The 12,512-nt window shown below is 42.8% G+C and overlaps 1 protein-coding gene across 1 annotated transcript; it reads left to right on the forward strand.

The window, feature by feature from the left end:
• On the forward strand, positions 1-11,020 carry HSD17B2 (hydroxysteroid 17-beta dehydrogenase 2). The gene is made up of 5 exons (XM_009901172.2): positions 1-274; positions 5,448-5,660; positions 5,979-6,164; positions 8,914-9,051; positions 10,662-11,020. Exons 1-5 carry the CDS (start codon positions 1-3, stop codon positions 11,018-11,020), a joined length of 1,170 nt encoding a protein of 389 aa, XP_009899474.2.
• The last annotated feature ends 1,492 nt before the right edge of the window (positions 11,021-12,512 follow it).

Genomic DNA, 12,512 nt, shown 5'->3' on the forward strand with positions numbered 1-12,512 from the left:
ATGGATGCTCTCACCAGCAATCTCCTTGGATGGCTCTGTGTGGGTGTCACCATACTTTTTGGGGTGACTGTGTTCTACATAGCCAAGAGGAGCCCAGCAGAGAAAGCAAACCTCCTGGTCTGGAGGCTCCTTCCCACCTTACTGGGGCTGCTGTGTGTGGCCATGCTGGGCACTGGTGGGGGACTGGTGGTGTTTTGTACCATGTGCCTCATCTTTGTGTACCTGGGCAGCAGGGCACTGCTGCCCGTGGGCGACAAAGCTGTGCTCATCACAGGTAGGGTGCCGCAGATGTGCTCCGGGAAGCAAAAGCTGGTTTTTCTCACAAGTGGGATGGAAAACTTTGTGTCCTTGGCTTAGATATCTATCAAATGCATGCTGAGAAGATTTCCTTTTATTATTATTTTTCCTCATTTTATTTCCTTTGCCAGAGATGCTTTTTCCAGGTAAATAAGTGTTCTGAAATTAAGTGGAAAAGCATCTTAATGATGCTATTTATTTTTTAGTGTCTCATTTAATCTTTTCAAGTAGCTTTTTAGACATACTTGTGAAACTAACTGATGCAAAAAGCATAAGAAGACTTATGATGGTCTAATTTTAAGAAGAGACATTAATTTCTGGAAGCCTTGAAGCACTACATTCATACTTTACTTTTTGTTTGCTTGAATTTATTGCAGTGGTTATAGATGTATGGTTATCTTTTAGTGTGCCAATTTACACAGTGCACTCTGTGTATGGCATGCATAAATTTCTAGGCACTGGTTTGGTGCCATCTCTGAAACAATGTATGAAATAATTTACCTTCCCTAGCAGTGAAAGTGCAGAGCTAATGAATTCAGTCTCTATTAACACTCTGATCTGCTCAAAACGCACTTGTAGCTTTCAGGAATGGCACTTGTAGTTTTATGGCTTTTCTCCTGATCTAAAACTTTAAATGTTGGTTGTTTGTGTTAATCCAAACTTTAAACCTGAGTGCCTGCCAACTGCTTCTTGCACTGTTAACTTGCTCTTTCCTCCCTCCTTTTCTTTCTTTTATTTTTTGTTGCTTTATATTCTATATTTGCCCTCTGGAAAGCTGAATTAAGTTGCTTTGGTTTATAGATCTGGGGTTTTTTTTTGCATAATTTCATTTTGTTTTATAGGGACACCTGGAAATAGTTTAAATTTGCCTAGCAAGCATTAATAGGGCAATTAAATACAAAAGTTGAGAGGATGAGATGAGCAGCAAGCTCTCCGCTCTTGGTTTATCTGCCAGCTGGGTTTCTCCCTGCAGGTGTCTGAGATGAAGATAGATGTCAGGTGAAGGGTGGGGGGGAGGATTTGGGGAACACTCCTGTCCCACCCCTGCAAACACAGGGGTTGTGCTCACACCTGGGCATCTCCTTGCTTTTTGTAAGACTGCAGTTCTTCAGGAAAAAGCTCTGTCTTGGAGCTTACCTCTCTAGGGAATCTGAATTAGAGAACATGGGGAGTGAAGAACATTCGGGTGTGATCCAGTAAGTCAGTGTGCTTTCTTTGTACCTCTGCTGCAACTGTCCTGACGAAATACAAGTTTGGACATCTCTGACAGCTGACACATCTGAGGAGGCTCTTCTTGGTCTTTATTTGATCCAGACCGGTATGCAATCAATTAAATCCTCCATCAACTAGAAGGAAAGTTTTGCTCAACACATGTTTTGGTTAAATTGCTCTAATTGTAGTACTCTTCTCCATGCCAACTCGAGGATGTGTGTCTGCATGCATGTGCAGGTGTAAGGTGCCTTTAAATCAATTTTTGGTGTAATTTTCTCCAATTTAGACAAGATCTGAGACAGGCACTCCATGGTAAATGATAATTTTTTTCATTATTCCCCCCCACCCCCCTTTCCTCTCCTTTCTTTCAGCCCTGCAGGGTTTAGGAATGCTGCTGTGCTCTGGGCAGCTGCCACATATCATGTCTGAGACAGCTGCCTTTGGCCAGAGGATGGAGTAATCTCTGTGCTTCTCTGCCTGGGTTTTGTCAAATGTTGTACTGGTCTTCTTTGGATGTGCCTTGAAGAGGTGCTGCTGTGAGTTATACATTTAACCCAGCAGTTCATCAGTGTACCATGCTAAGGGAAAAACTGTGCCCAGCTGTCAAAATGCCTTTTCACATGAATAACTGTGTGTATGTGAGCAGTTTTAAAGTCACTGGTGAAACATTTCTGCTGATCCTCTTGCTGAGATTGAGTGTTTCACTGTCCTTAAGCAGAAGCTCCTGGGCTTAGTGTAGTTTTGTAGACCCAGTAGCCAGCCTCTTTAAAAATTAAATATCCCTGAAGATCTGCAATAGCAGGAATTGTAAAATTCTTGTCTTGATTATTCTGTGTGCAGTGAGATGAATTTCTCTAGTTAACTTGGTCTTTTCCTTCTTGATGTGTGACTTGGCACTTCTGATGCTCAGCGTGAGTGGATGATAAATTCTCAGTAACAACTCAGTTACAGCCAGCAGTGACTTTCTTATAATAAATCTTCCAGTCATTCACAAATTGTTATTGCTGACATAGAAGCAAGGGATTGGAGGGGAAAATTCTTTCTTCCCTGTAGAGTCCTAACTGCTGCTTGAATGTTAGGAGTTGCAGGATAAAGTTTCTCTGGACTTCAAGAACAAGTCTAAAACTCAGATTGGATTTGTCTTGATAAAAGTTGGGGACAAGACCAGCAGCAGGCACAGAAACACTACATTTTATTTCCTTATTGGAATTGCTACACCCACCCCTGGCTGTTGGGCACTCTGTCTTTCCCAAGTTGAGCTGTGATGTCAGACTCAAGTAATATGCAGCTCTGTGCCTAGGTACTTTCTGGGAAGGATTTGATCTAGAAATAGGTGGTTTTCACTAAAAGATAAAGGAGGAAAGACAGCCCGCCCCCAAACCCAGCAATCTGGCATATCTTTGGGGTATTTGCAGGCCTCTTCTTGTCTCTATAGGGAATTCCAAGAATGCAGGCTTGTTCTCTTGGGGGTTTTTTTTGAGGCAGGGTTGTGAGGAGTGAAGTATGATATATGTGGTGCTTGCTGCATCTTCATCAAACTGCAGGCATCAAAAAACCCCAAAACAATAAAAGCCAAAACCCTTTTATTTTTCCTTAAAAAAAAAAAAAAAAGCTTTAAGTAGAGCATGAGTAATTATTTACAACATCTTACACTGATTGATCCTGGCATTTAGTACATTCATTCAAATCACTTTGAATTTATCTAAACACTAAAGCCCCAGTTAAAAGACAGAACCCAGAGATGAAGCTCTAGCATGATTAGGATGAGTCTTTTTGGCAGTCAGTTTTTGTTGACTATGGGTTTTGAGTGCAGGAGCAGGCAAGTGTGAATACCTATGGTAGTATCTGCCTCAGTGTGCTGAAATGGCAGATTAGCCTTTTTAAGTTGCTGGTAAAGCTAGGCAGGGATTATGGCAGCTCTTTCACAAACAAGGAAGTAGTGAGAAACTGGCAGGAGTCCCAGACCATTGTCCTGCATTCAGGTTTTGAAGCTGAGCTTCAACAAGTTGCTACCATGGGAGATTTTTCCCAATGAGAACAATCAGCCACTGGAATAATCTCCCTAGGAAAGTGGTGGACTCCCCAGCTGCAGACACTTTTAAGATTATCATAGAATCAATAAGGTTGGAAAAGACCTCAGAGATCATCAAGTCTAAACTGTCATCCAAAACCTCATGACTAACTAAACCATGGCTTCAAGTGCCACGTCCAATCCCCTCTTGAACACCTCCAGGGATGGTGACTCCACCACCTCCCTGGGCAGGACATTCCAATGGCCAACAATTCATTCTGTGAAGAACTTTCTCCTCACCTCAAGCATAAACCTCCCCTGGTGCAGCTTGGGACTGTGTCCTCTTGTTCTGGTGCTGGCTGCCTGGGAGAAGAGACCAACCCCCACCTCTCTACAACCTCCCTTCAGGTAGTTGTAGACAGCAATAAGGTCTCCCCTGAGTCTCCTCTTCCCCAGGCTAAACAATCCCAGCTCCCTCAGCCTCTCCTCATAGGGCTTGTGCTTGAGACCTCTCCCCATCCTTGTTGCCCTTCTCTGGACACGTTCAAGTTTCTCAATGTCCTTCCTAAACTGAGGGGCCCAGAACTGGACACAGTACTCAAAGCACTGGCCTAACAAGTACTAAGTACAGGGGTAGAATGACTTCCCTGCTCCTGCTGGTCACACTGCTGGCTGATCAGGGTGCTGGGCCATGTTATATAGGCTGCTTTTCCCAAGAAAGGTTGGACTGGCTGATCCTTGAAGGTGTGGTGCAGTATTGTGGGACATGCTGACATACCTGCTTTACAATGAGAGAACTGCATTCATTTCTTAAACTCCTGATTTTCTTCCCAATTTTATCCTTTGCAAAACTCCTGCAGCACAGTCCCTATAACCTCTCTCCCTGCCTCTAGCAGAGCCCTGTGTAACTTCATTTGGAATCTTGGTGTGAGAATGGGTGAAATGTTTCCTCCCTTGCACATAAGTTTTTCTCTAGGTGGGAAGAATGGAAACAGGAATGAGAGAAAGACAGCAGGAGAGAAAACAATTTGAAGTATCTTAAGATAGGAGCAGCAGCCAAATGGAGACTTATGAATCAACTGAATAATTTGTTAGATATTTATCATTGTTACCTGGTGGGAAGAATTGCACAATCATGATTGCACAGGTTGGTTGTGTGGCTGTTCTTGTAGCGCTTCCTGCATTTGGTGGTTCATTGCTTTAGATGGCCCAAGTTTGGAAGAAGCTAGAGATGCTAAGAGAAATTCTGATGCATGTCTACATGAATTAAATAGTTGATGCTATTTGGCTTAGCCTAAAAATGCCATTCTGGAGATTTCTTAGGATTTGAAAGCATTGGAACTCCTTTGCAGGTAAAGAGCCAGGTGCTTAGCTGGCTTGGTCACAGTCTATGACAAGAGTGGGTTTATCAGAAGGATCTGGATAGTAGAGGTTTGAATAAAATCATACTACTTTGAATGGAGTGCAACAGTTTGAACACCAGTGCACTAAGTGCTTTGTCCATCTGAAATTTCAAACTAAAATATTTGTGGTGTGTGGTTTTTTCTTTTCTCTGTCTCTCTCTCTCTCTTTTTTCCCCCCCAGAAACTTTTGGCATCATGTTTCAATCTGAATATTTGTATAATGCAAATCAGAGTTTTATTTGCTCTGTATGTACAAAGTAAGTCTTAGGATCTGTCAGAGTGCATGACTTGATGCCATCAGCTCTAAGCCAATAGAACATGGTCTGTCAGTCTTTGTGGAACCTGTAATCATTCATCTCTTCAAACCTTCAGATGTGAAACTTCCTTCTTACTCTCATATATAAGTCAGTGACTTTATTTCATCTTTCTGGTTACACTTGCATGTATATGTGCTGCTTTGGGGTTTTTTGTGGCTTTTTTTATTTTAGGGACTCACTTTTCAAGTGTCTTTTTGATGCTTTCAGGAAGTGACACTGGAATTGGACATGCACTGGCTAAACATTTGGATGACTTGGGTTTTGTTGTGTTTGCTGGGGTTTTGAACAAGGATGGCCCAGGAGCAGAGGAACTGAGACGGACCTGTTCTCAGAGACTCTCTCTGCTGCAGCTGGATATAACCAACATCAGCCAAGTCAAGGAGGCGTTTCTAAAAGTCTCAGAGAAGGTGCAAAATACAGGTATGCTTTTTTCCATTCTAATGGCAGCACTTGTGTAGTTGCTTACACAGTGCAGCTCTTCACTGTTGGCTGCATCGTGCTTTATGTGTAGGTCGTTTCCATGCCACAGTCTGTGGGAAGTCAGGTATTTATGTAGGCGACTTCTGCTTTCTGGGACATACAAAAAATGGTGATGTCTGGTCACGCATTGCATACTGTGTATCTGTAGCTCCAGATTATCTCTGCTTTGATCTGGAGACACCATGCAGCTCATCAGTTTAATTTTTGTGGAGCTGGTTTCCTGCTCTATAGCAGCCCTGTGTTTTCTCCTTTTCCTAGGACTCTGGGGTGTTGTGAACAATGCAGGCATCCTGGGCTTCCCTGCTGATGGTGAGCTGATGCCCATGAGCACATACAGACAATGCATGGAGGTGAATTTCTTTGGGGCTGTAGAGCTGTCCAAGACCTTCTTACCGTTACTTCGGAAATCCCAGGGGAGGCTGGTCAATGTGTCCAGCATGGCAGGTGAGTTGAACTAAAGGACCAAACTTCTGGTGCAACAGGAAAAAAAACTAACTGCCTTGGCAAAACACTTTAGTCTTGCTTGTCAGCACACCTGGGGAGTTAGTATCTAGGTAAATAGTGCAGGTTTTCATGATGTTTAGGAAACTTTTCCTAGAACCCAGACCTTAAAGCAGGAGAGTTTCATATGATAAAAATATGCTGTTATATAAAAGACTGTACAATTCAGATCTTCTGCTACAGATGCTGAGTGATAGCTTTGTGAGCTTGCAGAAAGATGGGTGGTTTATCAGGCAGGTTTCTACAACACATTCCAGCAGAAGTCTGCGTCCACCTCAGTTTTTGTGTCATTGAGCCACATCACGGAGATGCCTCAGAGTTTAATTCTTGAAATGCAGAAGGCAGCCACATTTCTTTGCTGCATCCTATGGTTCTTTACAAACTACACTGTCTTAGAGCATGGTCTGCTAATAACCTGAGACCTGAAGAGAAAGTGTCTTTGTATTTCTTTAAAAGTAGTGTTTGTTTGTTTGTTTGTTTTCAAAATACTTTAGTCTAACATCTTAGCAAAATGGTATTTTTTTGTTAATGGTCTTTAGAAATTGGAGCATATGACATGCTCTGCAGTTTTCTGCCATAAATTGGATCCTGTGCTTACTACCGATGTGCCTTTATAACAGGACCTTCTAGTCTAGAAGGACAGCTGAGATGCTAAGATGTAGGAGCAGAAATAGTACAGTACCTGGTTGCTAACAGCTGAGGAGCAAGAATGATCCTTTGAAACTTAAACCTACTAGGAGCAGAATGTTATGATGCTGGAAAACATTTTAGTTGAAGACCTCTTAAGGATTTACTGTATCATCGGCTTGCCAAATTTTCCTTTGCCTTGTCTTCTTGGACCTTATTTCTATACAGTCCCCTCAATTCCTGCTGTATTGCTGAGGTGGATTGTGCAGGTGCTGCTTTCTGTTCATGGCTTACATCAAGGATGTGCCCTCAGCCTAGCTTTGACACTGCGGTCTTCTGTGGCTATTTTTTTAGTCCCAATTATGTTTTGTACCTGCATGCCTGTGTTTATGGCTTCTTGCTGACTCTTAAAGAAATCAGAATTACTCGAAGGACCTTTCTGGTGCTGCTCTGCCCATTAGACCTTGCAAGCAAAGAGACAGCACAGACCTCTGTTTTCTCTGAGTGTGCAAGTGAAGCCTACACATTCCATGCTTTGGGGCAAATGTCTTAATTCTTGATGTGAATCTGAGCTGCCTTCCAGGGATAAATGGAGAGCTTTCTTGTGTTGAGTAATTTGCCCTTACAGGAGTTTATAATGACCTTGCTCAAACTATAGCTGTTTGCACAGATGTCCTTTCATGAGGGCTGGTTTGGGTAAATAGCTTCCTCTTAACACAGGGTCTGAGGGTCCTTTGGTAAAACATTAGCAGAAAAGTTAGTGAGGTCTCACTGTGCTGAATCTATTCCTGTCTGTGTAGAGCCAATTTAACTGGACTTGAGGTTAGCCTGACCTCAGAGGGAAAAATGAGGTGATTCAATTGGCTCAAACCAATTGAAACCCAAACTTCTTCAGATACATACAGAAGAATAATTAATGTATAACTGGCCTGAGTTTTTCAAAGGAGATGACTGTGTAGGAAGCTCCTGTGATACCTTGGTTGATACAGTATAAACCACAAAAAGTGGCACCAGTATCTTATAAGAAAATTCCCCTATATAAAATAATTATCTTTTAAAAGATTCAAATACATTGAGAGAAATGTGTGATGTCCAAAACACAGACTGTACGGGAGGATGTGGCCAGCTGCCCATGCAGGCAGGAGGAGGAGTGATGTGCCTCCAAGAGGAGGGTTGCCCATTCTGTTCCCTCCTGCTTGCTGTGCCAATACAGCCTGTGGTGGCTGTGGTAACTCCTAAATTGGACAGCAATACTCTGTGTGGTGATAACACCAAGCTTGTGGAGAGAGTGGGGAGGCTGGAGAATAGTAAGATGCTCAAAGCGGTTTTGGGTTTTTCTAAAGCTGAAGTGACCTTCTGCCAGCTCTTGAAACAGAGGAGGTCTGTTTGTAAGCTTTTGTTTTGCAAACAGATGATTTACTTTAAATGCACCTAAAATGCTGATTTCTTTCTAATTTTTTTCCAATCTAAACAAATGCTGCTGGGATTGGAGAAGGTGGGATGTAATGATAGGAAGGGGATCTGCTGCTGTGATAGCTCTCAGGGAGTTCTGTTGCCTCAGGGGTGTGATTCCAGCTGTGGTTTCCCCCATTCCTGCACTTCTGTTTCTGCTCTTTCTGAAACGACCTGGAAAGAAGTGGAAAATACATTTGCTAGAATTGAGATTACTTTGTTGTAACTGTGGTTTATAGCAGGAGCTTGAAATTCCTGTTACAGTAACAACAAGAACAGGAGCATTAAACTGTTGCTTCACTAATTCTGTGAACTAAACCAATCTGTTTGTGGAACTAGCAGTCACAACTTTCAGCAATTTTTAATCACAATGCAGTTTATTTTTGCTGCCATACAAGGCGTCTTACCAGGTGTTACTGTACATAACTGCTAATTTAGCTTTCACTTTTTATATTTTAACCTCTAGGAAGAAATGATACCCTCTCTGACTTGCCTTTAACCTCAGGGAGGGCCATAGAATTTCAGTTGCGCTCTAATCTTCCTTCTAAATCACAAAAATAAAGGCTGGAAAGAGCCAGCCTCGAGCTTTATCTTGTTTATATTGCTCCTGCAGGAGGCATTCCGCTACCAAGATATGCTGCATATGGTGCATCAAAAGCAGCTCTGTCCATGTTTTCTGGAGTAATGAGGCAAGAGCTCTCCAAATGGGGAGTTAAAGTTGCTGCAATTCATCCATCAGGCTTCCGAACAGGTTGGTATTTGACATTTCAGGTAGTTTTCTGCTTTGCCTCTTTCCTCTTAGTCCGGTGTCCCCAAACAGAGCCCTGAGTGATTCTCAGAAGTTGAACTTCCTCCCCTTCTTTACATTGCTTATGGAAATCAAGATGTTCCCTCTGTTTCTGCACAGTGCCTCTTTCTGCCTTGCAATTGTAGCCTTTCTCCCGGGCAGAGACCTCTTTGCTTTGAGACAGGGCAAGGTTCAAACAATTGATGTGTTTCCTTTGCTCTGGTTGCTCAAGGTAACAAACCAGGTATCATGGTATCACTGATTAGAGTGTTATGGCTTGCTTGTCCTGCATGGGAGCTTCAGGACCTGCTGTTAGTCCTAAGTTTCTCTGTATTTGAGCTCTCTTTATTGAGCTGCTCAGTCTTGCATCAAAGTACCTGCAGCAATACCTGTCATCCTGTGCACTTGCTGTCAATATTACACTATATAGTCTCTGATCTTTCTACTCCTTCCCTCTGCTGTGCTCCTTTTGTTTTCTGTTCCAAATCCTCCTTCTCCTCCTCCTACTGCTCTGAGCACTTTCTGCACAGCCTGTCCAGGTCACAGACTCATCTCTGGCTGCACTCACCCTCACTGTACCTCACACCCATCTGCAGGTTCCTGCTCTGTGTACATGCCTGGCAGCTGAGGACAGCATAAAATCCCATTGCTGCCTATTCAGCAAGACCTGGTGCCTTCATGGAGACAATCTTTGTGCTGATGAAAAGCATAATGGCTGTTTGCATAAACCCCTGCTCCTTTGAATGCCTCCTCTGCTGGGAAGGGGCCCTGTGGGTCACTGGGCTCTGACATCACCTCTGTGGTCACTGTTACATACCTGAGGTTTTACATTCAAGGCCCTGCTTAGCTGTTGTCAGTCTTCTGATTCAGAGCTTCATGCATCAAAACAAATCCCAGTATTTGAGATTTAAATATGTAAGATTACTTTCTTGTTGTTTGTTTCTTTATTGTTGATGTTTAATTCATGACAGCTAGGCAATAGGTGCATTGGAAAAAACCCACTGCTTTCATTCCTGCATTATGCAGATGGGGGAAAAAGCAGAGTTATTTTATTTATATATGTATGTGTGTATATATATTTAACCAAAAATCTGGACTAACCCAAGCCTGATCCTTCATGGAAGTCATTACTGAAATACCAGTGTCACTTGTGAAAGAGAAGCTTAGCACCCAAGTGAATGCTGGTTATCTTAGTTTGCCCACCTTTCCTCAGTTGCTCACTTCTGTTAATAAGTACTAGTTAGGAAAACACACAAAATAAATAGACAGAAGGGGAGGGTGGCAGGGAAGGGGAAAAAGTGCTGATTTGAGAGAGCTTTGGTTTTTTGGGTAGAGCTGGTAACCTAGTGATGTAAGAACCCCATGCTTTTTGTGTAGTCTGCTTTGTGCTTTCCCTTTTCTTCCAGGTAAAAGCACTCATGGCTGAGCAGCCGTTTTGTCAGTTGTTCAATCCAGTTTAGAACTACTGTGAATCAGGGTGGTGCTGGAGAACAACTCACTGACTGCTAACTATAGGTGATTTTTTTCACTTTGGCCCCAGACTGACTTGCTGTCCCATGCTGTTGCTACTGCAGGTATACAAGGCACAGCTGACCTGTGGGCTAAGCAAGAAAAGGAGCTGATAGAGAAACTGCCAGCAGACACAAGGCAAGACTATGGTGAAGACTACCTCCTGGAGCTAAAGAGCTACCTCCTGCACATGCCTGTGTACTGTGATGCTGACCTCTCCCCCGTGCTGGGTGCTATCCTGCATGCTTTGCTGGCCAAGAGACCACACGGCTTGTACACTCCTGGCAAAGGGGCTTATATGCCCCTCTGCATCTTCTGCTACTTTCCTCTCTGGTTCTATGACTTTATCATTAGTAAGATGCTGAGTCCTAAGTCTGTCCCAAGGGCGTTAAGAACATCAGAAGCCGCAAGCAAGGATCTCTGAGGCATCCCATCATCATTTGTCTTATTTGACTTTAACAGGGATGAAAAACTGCTTTCAGACACTGGTGTTTATTGTATTGTCTTTGTTAAATTGCATTTACATTGCCTTGCAAACAGAGGCAAACCTTTGTATTAAGAGCAATGTTCAGGAAAAGCAGTGGGTAAACAGAAAGCTGTCCTCACACAGGGTGTTTTTGGGGAGCCTCCAGTGTTTGCCTGATGTTTTTGTATCCTGCCTTCTGTTTAAGGTATCTCATGAAGTTACATAGTTCCTTTCTGCTTCAAAAGGCGTCACACAGACAAGGTTATCTGTTGCTTGAGAATCAGCCACCTCACTGAACATTATAAAGAGTGACACATATTCTTGTTGGGGACTTTCAGAAACCTCTAATGCAAGTCTTTCTCATTGCAGCTTCAGTCTACTATGTTTAGAGTTGGTGGGGGCTTTTGTTTGGTTTTGTTGTGTTGTTTTGGGGATTTTTTTCTTTTCAGTTCTGTTGCTGTTGGTCCTGAGAAATGATTGAAATGATTGACTTCCTCCCCCCTCCAAATTTTGTGAAGTATAGTTGTGATGTTTATAATGTGTCTTCTTTGCTAGGTTAAGCAACATAGACTAGATGGGGGTGGGGAAAATGAACAATGATAGACCAAGACCTTCATGAAGAAGCAAACAAGCTCCTTCCTTCCTTCAGTATTAGAAAAAGTAATAGCCAGTATATCAGAGGGTAATTTGATGTGACTGTCTTGGTCATTCTGTGTACATGACTGTGCTTTGTTAATTATTAGTAAACTCTGATCTCACTTCTGCTGTTTGTACAATTTCTTACTTGGATCTGGGTTTATGAAGGACATGTGGTTTTGTCCATTTTTCCTGACACCTTCCTGTGTCTCCCTCTGTTTTGGGGAGGGTTTGGCTTGCTCCTCTAAGATCAGTCGGTCTTCAGGTTGGCTTTTACAGAGTCTGATATCCATCTTACAACAGATTTTGGTCACCCCTCGTCCCTAAAGTTATTGAAGGAACATCAGCTGCCCTCTCTGCTGCTGGTTGTCCCTGCACACTGTATATGGTCAGCTCTCACCAATGCCAAGAAGTTGGGCAGCTTACCTATATTTTTCTTACCCCAATCCCTTTTTTTGGCATTGCCTGTGTCATCCTCAGGCTTTGAATGGCTGTGATATTTTCAAAAGAAAGCCTTGTCCCCCTGAGTTTTCTGCCTTGCCCATCTGTCCTGTGCAGTGCTTTGACAAGATGCATTTCATTTCTAGTGAAGATAAATTAAAAGTCATTACTTTCTGGGCTTTAAACATAGATGCTTTCCCTCCTGAGCAGTTTCTCGTCTTCTGTCAGTCCTACTCATGACTCTTGCAGTCAGCTGAACAAAAGCACACTTTAATGTGCATCTCTAACACTTCTTCCATCTCCTTCCTGCATCTTTTACGTTAGTGCAAGGCTCTTGTAAATGCCCAGAGGATGCTCAGCAGACTTGGCCAAC

This window comes from Dryobates pubescens, chromosome 19 (assembly GCF_014839835.1).
Source record: "Dryobates pubescens isolate bDryPub1 chromosome 19, bDryPub1.pri, whole genome shotgun sequence".
Lineage (NCBI taxonomy): Eukaryota > Metazoa > Chordata > Aves > Piciformes > Picidae > Dryobates > Dryobates pubescens.

Excerpts from the sequence above, each read along its gene's own strand:
- HSD17B2 (XM_009901172.2), top strand. The coding sequence starts at position 1 with ATGGATGCTCTCACCAGCAATCTCCTTGGATGGCTCTGTGTGGGTGTC. Across the intron at positions 275-5,447 it reads CAAAGCTGTGCTCATCACAG|GAAGTGACACTGGAATTGGA; the intron begins GTAGGGTGCCGC and ends TGATGCTTTCAG. Across the intron at positions 5,661-5,978 it reads AGAGAAGGTGCAAAATACAG|GACTCTGGGGTGTTGTGAAC; the intron begins GTATGCTTTTTT and ends TCCTTTTCCTAG.